General features: G+C 39.8%; 1 protein-coding gene across 13 annotated transcripts in view; it reads left to right on the forward strand.

Annotated features, from left to right (window-relative positions):
* The window catches only part of MOGAT1 (monoacylglycerol O-acyltransferase 1), a 101,096-nt gene that overhangs the window by 16,963 nt on the left and 70,408 nt on the right, over positions 1-13,725 (forward strand). For 12 of the 13 annotated variants that reach the window (XR_013447384.1, XR_013447383.1, XM_078071359.1 and 9 more), the window contains exons 4-5: positions 3,446-3,620; positions 4,979-5,178. Coding sequence is in view for 11 of the 13 variants with exons in the window: in XM_078071359.1 (XP_077927485.1) it covers positions 3,446-3,620; positions 4,979-5,178 (375 nt within the window). In the remaining 2 variants the exon portion in view is untranslated. Of the gene's footprint in view, positions 1-3,445; positions 3,621-4,978; positions 5,179-11,762; positions 12,702-13,725 lie in introns of those variants that run through there. The other variant, XM_036098699.2, reaches the window with a different exon arrangement.

Genomic DNA, 13,725 nt, shown 5'->3' on the forward strand with positions numbered 1-13,725 from the left:
CCAAGAATAAAATTTAGCTGAAATGCTATAAAGACACTATATGAGTGTGCACAGAGGCTAAGCTTGTGTTAACAGTTCTCACGTCAATTTGAGGGGTTCAGTTTATTTGGTTTTCTAACTTGACCTACTTATTGACTCAGTGTGAACTACAGTACCTTACAAAGTGCTTTATGTTTATCGTCTACATTAACTATTGTTGTCTTGCATTTCTTGGATATAAAGAAAAGTGGATAGTCTCTTTTTGAAAATTTATAATTTCAAAAAAAATATTTACAATTTCAGGATGAATAAGTAGATATTCAGAGATAGAATTTTCCAGGGTCTTCCAGGTTTTCATTACTTCCTGTTAATTTCTCAAGTCTCTGTTGTCGTTATATACCTGATAGGAAATCACTAAGCACCAGAGGACCAGGATCCCTGGCTGGGTTTTCAGGTTCTGTGTATGGACCTTCACCCATATGGCCCTGGGCTCTTGGTCCAGTCTGGCTGTCACTGCATCTGGCCTCTAGAGGGAGCACCAAACCTCCAAACTACTATAGAGGCAAAAACAAAAACACCAAAAAACCCTTCCTTGTTTTGCCGACATCGATTGGGTTAGTTTTATAAAAGGAAAAAAATTAAAGGGAAATTTTTTAAATTTCAGAAAAGCACAGAAATACATTTACAATATACTGTTTGCTGATTCCAGCCACAAGTGAGGTTGGGTAGTAGTAACTGAGAGTAGGTGTGGCAAATTTATGGTACAAGAGATGTAGGTACACCCCTCTCCGTGGCCACGTCAGATACATATAATCAACCTTAAGAGTCTTTCTCCATATAGTGCCCTCAGAGTCATTGCCATTTGCTTGAGCTGGCATTTGAGATTAAACTTGTCTGTTCTTTCTGGCTTATGATATCATGAGATCTTTTCCTTTTTGCTATAACCTGAGATATCCTAGAAGCTAAATAAAAATATCCACATTTGTAGCTGGTAGAGTTTCAGGGCATCCTTATCTCAAAATTTGGAGAGTTCTCAATTTTTTCCTAGAACCAGCTTCCAGGACAGGCGCTGGTCCAAGGCTGCCCTTTTACTCTGTGCCTTCCTTGGTGGTTGCCTCTCTGGGTGTGAAAGACAGACAGACACGTGTACCAAACCTCACGTAGTAAAGAAGCAATAGAGTTTCAGAGGTCCTTTGCTGACCAGTGCCTATTTTGCTCTTACCCATGGGATTTCCGTCACTCTAAGTCCCTGAAGTCCCCCCTCCAGACTTTTCCTCTGGGTCCATTTTGGCGACTCTCTACTCATCAGCTGTCAGCCAGGGCACATTCTGTGTTTCGAGGCTCACGTTCCTTCCCATGTGCCCAGTAAGGCTCTACAGGTAGCAGAGATCAGATCACAACAGCCACGTACAGAGCCCAGGGGAGGTCGATATGAAGAACAGCTGATGGATTTGACAAGACGTAGTGATTGTTGCGGCCTCAGGAAGGTAGCAGCTGTGTATGTCGTATGATCAGCATCTAGCCCAGTGTCTTGCCTGGAGCAGGTGCTCAACAAGCGTTTTGAATGAAGGAATGAGTGGAGTCAACATGGTTGCTAAGAAGACGGGAATATGTTTGGGAGGAGCCTACACCTCTGACTTGCGTGACAAGGTAGATGATGGTCCCATTCACCTTGAGGGGTAATGTTGCAAGAAGAATACAGTGCATTGGGTCTGGAAACATGGAGTTTGAGGTGTCTTTGAGTTGGCAAGGTAGACACGTCCATTGGGCCATTGGGAAGTGTGGGTGTAGAGCCTCAGGAAGAAGAGGTCCCAGGAGATAGATTTGGGAGAACTCAGCACACATAAGTGGTATTTGAATCCATGTATGTAGATAACATTAGAAGGTGTTAGAGACTATGAAGGAGCCTGTCTTAGTACAGCCTGCTATAACAGAATGCTATTGACTGGGTGACTTAAATAACAGACATTTATTTCTCACTGTTCTGGAGGCTGGATGTCCAAGATCAAGGCGCTGGCAGATCTGGTGTCTGGTTCGAGCTCCTTTCCTGGCTTGCAGGCAGCCATCTTGTTATGTCCTCACATGACGGAGAGACAGCACCCTCCCCCTCTTCCTCTTTTTATAAGGACACTGATCCCATCTTGGGGGCTACGTTCTCATGACCTAATTACTTTACAAAGGCCCTACCTCTTAATACCATCCTACTGGGGATTAGGGTTTCAACATAAAAATTTTAGAGGAATACAAATATGTAGTTCTTAGAGCCCTAAGACATAGCAGCAGTTAAGGATGGCCTATAAAGGGAGCTCAGAGAGGGAACTGAGAAGTGGCCAGAGGAGGGCCAGTGTCTGGAAACTCAGAAGGCCCTCTTTCCAATGGAAGTTATGCCTCCAGCTCCCACTCAGGGCATGCAGAGCGGAATGGCCATGCCTTGAACCCAGTAGAAGTTCAAACCCATTGAGACTCAGGTACTCTACCCTCTAACCCACCACCCTCTGCCTCTTTAGTAGGTGGTTGGTCACTCAGAATCCTGCATTATTTTATATTCCCCCAGTAATAGGCACTTACAGTAAAATGAGCATATAATTGTCCTTTGAGAAATGAGGTGTGTTGTGTCTTAATAAAGCCTGTCTGACACATTCTCTTATGACTCAAAAAATGGATAAAGCCATGAATGGAAGGAAACAATAAGACTTTAAAAAGCAATTATCTCTTTAATACAGGTCACGAGTGGCTTGTATTTTCATATTTTTTTCCCTGTAAGAGTTCATGGCCTTTTCCTCCAAGAGTACATAGTACATTCAAAATCTGAAAAGGAATCTTTAAAGTTATTTTTATGTGGGAAAGCCTGGTACAAAGACCAAACAATTATATAACTATCTTAAATAAACAATTTATCAAAGTCAGACTAGACATTTTAGAACCATGTAAAGATCTGGTTATTTGTCAAATGTCTGAATTTTTGAAATAAATCATTTACATTATAAATCTAGGTTTGGGAAACAAGAATCCACACAAAATATCTGAAAACAGGCCCTTGTGTGTTCAGAAGATCCAGTGAAACCTCTTCTAAAGGATATGCTTTTTGGTTCTGAGCCAGGATTCACCAGGGTAGTGATCAAGGTCACCACGTACAGCTATGCAGGTTGTGCACTGAACAACTGCAGAGGGCACTTTTCACTTATAGTGCAATATGAATAGAGTCCATAGAGTTGAGCAGCGTAGAACCTACCCAAATAAGTGGTAGATCTAATAACAAATGACATTTTAAAGACCTAACCCAATCACCTGACAAAATGTTATATTTTATGAATGGAATATATTACCAAAGATCCGACTATGACAAAATTTTAAGCAAGATGTTCTAGGGAATTTTGTTAAATGTTCACTGATGCCATTGAATATTATGACAGAAATATTTTAATTTTTAAGATAAATACTTAGCCCTTTTGTTTTATTCATTAAGGGTCAGTCTCAGTTTCTAAGAAAAGTGTGTCCCATGTGCTGAGCAAGGAAGAAGGTGGAAACATTTCAGTCATTGTTCTTGGGGGTGCAGAGGAATCACTGGATGCCCATCCTGGAAAATTCACTCTGTTCATCCGCCAACGGAAAGGATTTGTTAAAATTGCTTTGACCCATGGGTAAGTAGCTTCTCATTTCAGGTACCTGGGTCAGAGAAGTTAAGATGTTATTAAATGAACACAAAGAAATAAAGTAATTTTTCCAGTCCTTAAACACAGACTTCCTCTTAGCTGACCTTCAAATAAAAGCAGATATGGATGTTCATGGGAAATAGCATACAACCTTCCCCCTAAGGTAGTGCAGTGCCATGGCATCCAGAAGTTAAACTCACCTTTAAAAACAAAGCAAACAGGGGCACTTGGGTGGCTCAGTCTGTTGGGCATCTGCCTTCAGCTCAGGTCATGATCCTAGGGTCCTGGGATTGAGCCCTGCATTGGGCTCCCTGCTCAGCAGGGAGTCTGCTTTTCCCTTTCTCTCTGCCTCTCCCCCCGCTACACATTTTCTCTCCCTCTCAAGTAAATAAATAAAATCTTTTAAAAAAAAGCAAACAGGGGCACCTGGGTGACTCAGTCGTTAAGCGTCTGCCTTTGGCTCGGGTCATGATGGGATCGAGCCCCGCATCAGGCTCCCTGCTCAGTGGGAGGCCTGCTTCTCCCTCTCCTACTCCCCCTGCTTGTGTTCCCTCTCTCGCTGTCTCTCTCTGTCAAATAAATAAATAAAATCTTAAAAATAAATAAATAAAAATTTAAAAAAGCAAACAAATAAGTACAAAATTTTATATACGGAGTATAAATTTCCAGCCAAATGAACAAACAAATCATGGTCTGGACTCTAGGTGGAAAGGAAGCTTCCCGGAGCCTTGATTTTTCTATGGAATAAAATACCACGAATTGCTAAGCTGCTGAAATACTGCCCCAAAGGATTTCTTTCTTTCTTTTTTTTTTTTTTAAGATTTTATTTATTTTTTGACAGAGACACAGCAAGAGAGGGAACACAAGCAGGGCGAGTGGGAGAGGGAGAAGCAGGCGTCCCGCGGAGCAGGGAGCCCGATGCAGGGCTCGATCCTAGGACTCTGGGATCATGACCTGAGCTAAAGGCAGATGATTAACGACTGAGCCACCCAGGCGCCCTGCCCCAAAGGATTTCAAGTATAAGTCAGTTTCATTGAGTGGAACATGAAATTAGCAGTATAGGGAGACATGGGAACATTGAAAAATTCTTGGCTCAGTGATTCATCAGTAGCGTACAACACCCAGTGCCCATCACAACGCGTGCCCAGTCGTTGAACAGTGCATCAAAAACTAATGATGTACTATATGCTGCCTATTTGAACATAATAATTAAAATAAATAAATGAATAAAAAGATTGAAAGAAAAAAAGAAAAATTGTTGGGATATGTTGCAAAAGTCATCTGAACAGAATAAAATACTTAAATCATTTTCCTTAAAAATTTGTATTCTTCCGCTTTATTTGTAGCGCCTCCTTGGTCCCGGTGTTTTCTTTTGGAGAAAATGAGCTATTTAAACAAGTTAACAACCCTGAAGGCTCATGGCTTCGAACTGTGCAAGAGAAGCTACAGAAGGTCATGGGGTTTGCTTTGCCGCTGTTCCACGCCAGAGGAATTTTTCAATATAATTTTGGCCTGATGCCCTATAGGAAACCTATCCACACTGTTGGTATGTATATCGAAGACTAAAGGCTTCTTAGAATAAGTAAAAGTATTACCTTACTTTGAGCAATGTTATTGTTATTGATTGCAGGGCTAATGCAAGAGAAGGGGCTTTGAGTAAGAACTTCCTAAAATAAGAATCCTGTAGATGTGACTTGAGCTTCGTTTATGGCATGCCTTTTAGCTAAGAAATGACTGTATTTTCCACTTGGGAATTGATTACTTTCAAGAATACTACTATTGAACTACAACAGGGAGAATCCAATTTAGACATAAAGTTCCTAGTACTCTATATGAATCTATTTCTCTGTACCAGCAGATTGTAACGTAGCAATTCTTTGATGAACACATTACATCAGTCTATTAATCGACGCAGATTTCTGTGTAATAGAAATCTTCATCATGTGCAATTCACCTAGGCACTAGTTTCTGTAGCAAAAGCATTTTGGGGGGCCTCTCGCTGTTTTTATATATATTCTAACATGAACTGATTTTATTTTAAAAAGTGGTACATTGGGGGGAATTGAGATGGGGGAGGAAGGTGACAGATTGTTGATGGAAGGACTGAGGGGCAGAGTAATTAGCTCTTCACACAGAAAGTGACCTGGATTGCTGAGCAGAAGAAAGTGCAGAGCCAGATGCTAATAGCACAGTTAATGAAACTGTATACTTCATCTGAAACTGGACATAAAAGTTTCACCATGGTAGTCCATTAAATGACATTCAAAATGTTTTTAGATCTGTTTCATTAGAATGGGATTTTACTGTTTACTGTCAGTTTCTGAGAGCTTTGCATGTCACGTGCAGTCACATGACACTATTTTTAAATGAGGTATTTAATTCAAATGGAATGTTAACAGACTGTTGATTAGTTAGTGTAATGGGAACCCAGAGATGAGTTTGCAATTGTGTTTTTCCAAGATAAGCTGGTTATATTTCTTTGGCATAATATATATTTTTTAACCAGATAATCAACATGGGTTAGACCATGATTTTTCTTTGTTGTAATATTAAGTAGTAATTTTTGGTCCCTTGTGTGCAAAGTACTGTAGTTGGCCTTTTTGGGGATATGAGGAAAATTGAAAGACATGATTTTTAGGAACTAAAAGTTTAATTAAGTATAACTCATAGACACATGAAGTAAGTTGCCGATGTTGAAAGCCAAGTGTATTTTGTTGATTTAAATGATTATAGTTATCGCCTGGTGGGGGTAAACTGTAGTTTTAAGTAAAGTGGTCATCATATGATACAGCCTAATTATAACTCTACTGACAAATAATTAATTGGTCAAGGGTCAAATGGAAATGACCGAATCGGAATTCGTTGTTGCGACTAGAAAACCTAGAACTCTGGTCTTCACTCATGCCTGTCTAAATCGTTTTTCTTCAAGACTTAGAATAAGAGAAAATTGCTTCAGTCCGCTCTTTGGCCTACCTCCCAAATGATCACATCAGAAATAGCATATCTAGTCTCTAGCATCCTCAGTACCCTGCTGTTATTTGAAGCCTTTTAAAAACCAAGCTAAGAGGGCGCCTGGGTGGCTCAGTTGGTTAAGCGACTGCCTTCGGCTCAGGTCATGATCCCAGGGTCCTGGGATCAAGTCCCGCATCGGGCTCCCCCTTCTCTGCGGGGAGCCTGCTTCTCCCTCTGCCTGCCACTCCCCTTGCTTGTGCTCTCTCTCTCTGTCAAATAAATAAATAAAATCTTTAAAAAAAAAACAAAAACAAAAACAAAACAAGCTGAGAATCACAGACCTGTACCTCTGAAACAAATAATACATTATGTTAAAAAAAAAAAAGAAGAAGATAGTAGGAAGGGAAAAATGAAGGGGGGGAAATCGGAGGGGAAGATAATCCGTGAGAGACTATGGACTCTGAGAAACAAACTGAGGGTTTTAGAGGGGAGGGGGGTGGGGGGGATGGGTTAGCCCAGTGATGGGTATTAAGGAGGGCACGTATTGCATGGAGCACTGGGTGTTATATGCAAACAATGAATCATGGAACACTACATCAAAAACTAGTGATGTAATGTATGGTGACTCGCATAACATAATAAAATAAAATTAACAACCCCCCCACACACAAATTCTCAATATAATAATATTTGTAATAGTGAAAAATTATAGCCTACATCTCTAATAAGGAAGTTGATAAATAAATGGTGGTTTATCAATAAAAAAAAAAAAAAAACCAACCTGAGAATATGAACATTTACCTAAAATCTCAGCTACCATGAGTTTGATTTTATGGTGGCAGAGTGGGAGTCAGACAGATTAAAAGCAACCTGATTTGGGTGAACCAGACCCTCACAGACTATGTGCATCTAAAGACTTTTATTTGGGGGATGCCTGGCTGGTTAGTTGGTAGAGCACACGACTCTCGATCTATGGGTCAGGAGTTCAAGCCCCACGTTGGGCGTGGAGCCTCCTTAAAAAATAAATAAATAAAATGAAGACTTTTATTTGAATAACACATGTGAGGATAGAATATTGACAATTCCATAAACAGAAGCAAAGCTACATATCAATCCAGTGCAATGCGATATGGTGACAGTGATCTAAGTTACTATGTTCAGTTCTGTTTTAAATCAGTGCACTTCAAACTCAGAGTTCTTTGCTGACTTGCTGACATGGCCCAGGCAGATCAGGTGGAGTCGAGACCAGTGAGTTATTTTGTGGTCCTTCTGCTCCCCTTCCATTTAATTAAGAGTTTGTGAACTTAACTCTACCTCATAAGAACTCAGTTAATATTAGTTTAGTTAGTTAAATCATCATTTCATCTATAATCCTTGCACCCACAGCTGTCTGGAGATGCTCAGGTTCTCCATCGTACAGCTTCCCCCCACAGCTGTGAGACCTCCCTTCCTCAGTGACCTCAGAGCATTCATTTCAGTGTTAGTGATTCTCAAATACAGTGAGAATCACTAACACTGTAAGGGTTTTGTCTGTTAATATCCAACTAATTAAATCCTCTTAAAAATGTGTTCTCAGGTGCCTGGGTGGCTCAGTCGTTGGGCGCCTGCCTTCGGCTCAGGTCATGATCCCAGAGTCCTGGGATCGAGTCCCACATCGTGCTCCCTGCTCCGCGGGGGGCCTGCTTCTCCCTCTCCCACTTCCCCTGCTTGTGTTCCTGCTCTCACTGTGTCTCTCTCTGTCAAATAAATAAATAAAATCTTAAAAAAAAAAAATGTGTTCTCATTGAATCCAAAGTGCCATCATCAGGTCACACTTAACCCTCTCTTCATATTTCTTATAGTACACCTGGCTAAACCATCAGGTTTCTCTGCATCCTCCATCAAAACCATCTTTCCTATTTTTTTTTTTTAAAGATTTTATTTATTTACTTGAGAGAGCGTGCATACACAAGTGGGGGGAAGGGCAGAGGGAAAGGGACGGGCAGACTCCTCACTAGCGTGGAGCCTGGGGCTTGATCCCAGGACCCTGAGATCATGACCTGAGCTGAAGTCAGATGCTTAACTGACTGACCACCCATCTTTCCCCTTAGCTGAGGGTCACTCACTGGAAATAATTTGTAAAGAAGATACCATATATTAGCATCTGCACAGCAAAGGAAACAATCAACAAAACTAAAAGCCTATGGAATGGAAGAAGATATTTCCAAATGACATCTCTGATAAAGGGTTAGTATCCAAAATATATAAAGAAGTTATACAATTTAACTCCCAAAAAACAATCCAATGAAAAAATGGGCAGAAGACATGAAAAAAATGTTTCTCCAAAGAGGAAATACAACTGGCCAACAGACACATGAAAAGGTGCTCAACATCACTCATCATCAGGGAAATGCAAATCAAAACTACAAAGAGATATCACCTCACACCCTTCAGAATGGCTAAAATAAAAAACATAAGAAACAACAAGTGTTGGTGAGGATGTAGAGAAAGGGGAACCCTTTGTGCTGTTGGTAGGAATGCAGACTGGTGTAGCCCCTGGGGAAAACAGTATGGAGGTTCTTCAAAAAGTTGAAAATAGAACTAGCTTATGGCTCAGTAATTGCACTACTGGGTATTTACCCAAAAAAATACAAAAACACTAGTTAAAAGGGATACAAGCACCCCTGGGTTTATTTTTTTTATTTTTTATTTTTTTTAAAGATTTTTTATTTATTTATCTGAGAGAGAGAATGGGAGACAGAGAGCATGAGGGGGGGAGGATCAGAGGGAGAAGCAGACTCCCCGCTGAGCAGGGAGTCCGATGCGGGACTCGATCCCGGAACTCCAGGATCATGACCTGAGCCGAAGGCAGTTGCTTAACCAACTGAGCCACCCAGGCGCCCCCACCCCTGGGTTTATTGCAGCATTATTTACAATAGCCAAGTTATGGAAGCAGCCCACATATCCATCTATAGATGAATGGATAAAGAAGATGTGGTGTATATATACTGTGGAATGTTATTCAGCTGTAAAAAAGAATGAAATCTTGCCATTTCCAATAACATGGATGGAGCTAGAAAGTATAATGCTAAGCAAAATAAGCCAAAGGAAGACAAATACCATATGATCTCACCATATGTGGAGTTTAAGAAACAAAACAAGCAAAGAAAAAGAAACCAAGAAACAGTCTCTTAGCTATAGAGAATGGACAGAGGAGAGGTCAGTGGGGGGGGAATGGAGAAATAAGTGATAGGGATTAAGAGGACACTTGTGATGAGCACTGAGTAATGTATAGAAGTGCTGAATATTGTACAACTGAAACTAATATAACACTATGTTAACTATACTGGAATTAAAGTAAAAAATTTAATAAAGTAAAAAAAGAAGATACCATATATTTTCTTTACACATTTCACAAATAGTATGTAATTTATATATTTTGTTATTGTCAGTTTATCAAAATGTAATAAAATGTTCACATATATTGTGTTTCATTACATAAATAATAGAGAGAAACTGATTTAAATTTCACATCCATCATGATACCCAGGATGGGTAATTGAAAGAAGTTTAGACTCTAAGAACAATGTGTAAAGAATTGCAGTTCCTTGGAATTGCTTTGTTTGTTTCTACAATACAGAGCTCCGGGAGAGCAAGGATTTTGTCTTACTGTTCTCTGCTCTATTCCCAGTGCCCACAGGATAGGGACTCAAGACACATTTGTATAAACAATTCATTCTTTAGTTATGCCTTTCTGATTATAAGTTGTAAGTTTTCAAATATCTAACAAGTACCCATTAAAAATTTTAAGGGAAGCTAATGTTAAATTCAAGTTGTAGAGTCAGTATGGTAGTATGATGGGAAGCTCCATGTTTGGGGAAGAAAGTAAGAGACAAGGGAACTTGCCGTTGAAAGGGGGAGGTTTCATGTATCATGGTATGTGTGGATTTTAATTTTTAAAAGTTTATGTTGAAAAATTTCAAAGTTCAGAAAAGTTTCATGAGTGGAAAATGAACTCCTGGGTGCCTTTCTCCCACACTCACCAGTTGGTAATATTTTGCTACAGTTTTTCTCTCTCTCTCTAAGGGTGTAATAAATACTCTCTTTACTATTGTTATAAGTAAACTGTTTGTGTGCAGGCATCATGACTTTTGCTCCTTTGTATCTCTCTTAAGAGCAAGATGATTCTCCTCGATAATGTCAGTGCAATTTAGGAAATTGAACATTGATAAAGTACTGTTAACCAGTGTACAGTGTAAATTTCACCAATTGCCACAATGATTTCCTTGTTAGCTGTGCTTTTGGAGGGTATTGGGGGTAGGGGTCGAGTGTTTTTTCCCTCAACAGGATCATACATTGCATTTAATTTTCACATCTCTTCAACCTGCTTCAAACTGGATTCGTTTTTCAACTTCCTTTTGTCTTTATGACATGAGCAGTTTGGAGGAGTATAGGTCAGTGGTTTGTAGGTAGTGGTTTGTAGGTCAGCTTGGGTTGGTCTGTTTCATCATGATTATATTCCAGTTATGCATTTGTGGCAAGAATTCCACAGAAATGATGTGTCTTCCTCAGTACATCATATCAAGAGGCTCTTGATGTCAGTTCGTCCCATCGTTGGCTATACTCATTTTGATCACTTGAGTGGGGTGTTTACCAGGTTTCTCTACTATAAAGTTAAATCACAAAGATTTATCTACAGAAATCTTTATATGTTTATATACATAAGTATATATTATATGTATTATATTTATAAAGACTTTTTCCTTTTCATTAACAAGTAACCTGGGGATAGTGTTACTTAGACACTGTGTAATTATTCTGTTCATCAGACTTGACTCGATGGCTTTAATATCCATTGATAATTCTTGCCTGAATTGATTAAGGCAGTCACGGCTGCAAACTGATGGTTTCCTAGCTCTACTATTCCTTCTGTATTAATTAGTTTTCTCTCCCTCCTCGCAGTGTTAGATTATTTGAATTCTGGATAATCCAGAGAGGCTTATCAGCTGTGTTTGCATGTGGCCTGGGGAAGGGCTCCCATCCCATTCTGTCCAGCCTCACAACTTCGGCTGACTTCGTAACTCCTTGGCCTGCCTTTTGATTATGGATGTGGTAGAAGGGTTTGTTTCATTTTTACATTTGTGACAAAACTGAAAAATAGAATCACTGCCATTAAGAAATCGGTTCTTTGCATCGTAGGCCCAACATGATGGTAGCGTCTACCGCTCAGGCGCCAGCCACACAAACCAAGATTGACATCCAGAAGCTGTTTATATCATGCATCGACTAAATTTACAGAAGGAAGTAATGTGGACTTGGGGTCTGATTCTGAGTGACTTAGGTGGTTTCATTTCTCGTCCCTGAGCCTCAGATTTTATGACTCTGAAGAAGAAACTATTATAATTGTCCTGTCTTGTCTTAGGGTTATGCTGGGGATCAAATGACATGGTACGTGGGAAAGTGCTCCCTAGGCCCCAGGTGCTAGGAGAGTACGGGTTGGTTGGTGCAGGAGACTTCCTGACCAGATTGTTGAGAGCTATTAAATGTGTTTCCATCTCCTTGTATAAGTATTCTTGCCAAAGTGTTCATCTGAATCAAATCATGAGGAAACAAATTCAGATTGTGAGACATTGTATTAAACAACTGGCCTGGATTCTTCAAAAATATAAATGTCGTGAAAGACCAAAAGGACGAGAGAACTCAAAGACACAACAGCTGTCATGGTGGGGGGAGGGGGGTGAAGCAACTGTAAGGATATCATTAAGACAACTCATCAAGTTTGAATGTGGATTCAGTACAAAATAATATCATATAGAGGTTAAGTTCCTTGGGTATGATAATGGTGTTGTTAAAAAGGACAGTGTTTTTGTTCTTAGGTACTTCGTGCCGAAATATTTAGGGATGGTAACGCGATTGAACCATTGATGTCTACAACTTATTTTCAAACGTGTATACAAAAATAAAAATAATACATATGTAAATACACACGGGGGTATGCACAAAATGTTCAAAACTGGTGAATCTAAGGAAGCGTATGCAAGTGCTTATTCTTTCTATAATTTTGAATTTTTTAACATAAAGATAGGGAAAGGAATGTACTTTAATAAAATAAAACTGGTTTGAAACCACTTGAGGAAAGTGGTCCGTTGTATTTCAAGTCATTATTATATCCTGATGGTGGGGAAAAAAGGCAGGCTAAGGGATTCTCTGAAATACAAAGAAAGGAAGGGAACCTAATTTAAATTTAAATGTAAAGTAGCGATTTAAGGAGATAAAAATGTTAAGGGGATTAACATGGTGCCCAATACAACCCATTAAGTGTTCAATAAATGTATGGAAGCACACACACACTCTCTCTCTTTCCTCACATCTGGCATATTTGAGCCTCCACCATAAGTCACAGGTTCAGTAAACCCAGGTTTCATTGGCACCCACATTTTGACTCTTCCCAACCGCCTCTGCCAATAGGCTGGCCTTTCTCTTGTGTGGCATCCAGAGAAAGACTAATTCCTGTGTGAGACTGTTAGAGCGATAAACTCTGTGGAATTTTCATAATTAAACAAAAATAGAGGAAAGACTTCTTATTGCAAAAGATCTACTCTTTGCCTCAACGAGAAGAAAATCATGCCCATTTCCAAATTCCTCTCCAGTCGTGTATGCAGTGCCCTATGAAGCTGCTCATTCTTCATCTTGGTTAACTACAACACAGCACCATAGAAATAGGGCGAGACTGCCATGTGAGCCCGTAAGTGCATAACTAATCTTGAATTGCTGGATGGAATTGGAAAATGGAACAAACATGCACACCAGCTATAAAAAGCCCCGAAACATAAACAGGAGCACTATGATTCCTGACTTTGCCACAAGGAGATGATGATTGATTTTTCCAGGGCAAGGAGTTCTATTTGCAAGAGCAGCCTGATGCAGCTGGTTTTTTCCTTTGTGTTGTAAAAAGAGAGTTACAGGGCAATTTGCAACTAACTAGTCTTAGCTTTGTTTTCTTCTCCTTAGTAGTAAAAAATCTCCGTTTTGGAGAGAGAGAGAGAGAGAGAGAGAATGAATTTTGGTCTTCTAGGGCTCTGGGGACCCTTCTCAGATTTGCAAGTTTTTGTTTTGTGACCTCTGTCTTTATCCCTAACAAGTAATTGAGAACGATTTCTTA

Source organism: Halichoerus grypus, chromosome 4 (assembly GCF_964656455.1).
Source record: "Halichoerus grypus chromosome 4, mHalGry1.hap1.1, whole genome shotgun sequence".
Taxonomy (NCBI): Eukaryota; Metazoa; Chordata; class Mammalia; order Carnivora; family Phocidae; genus Halichoerus; species Halichoerus grypus.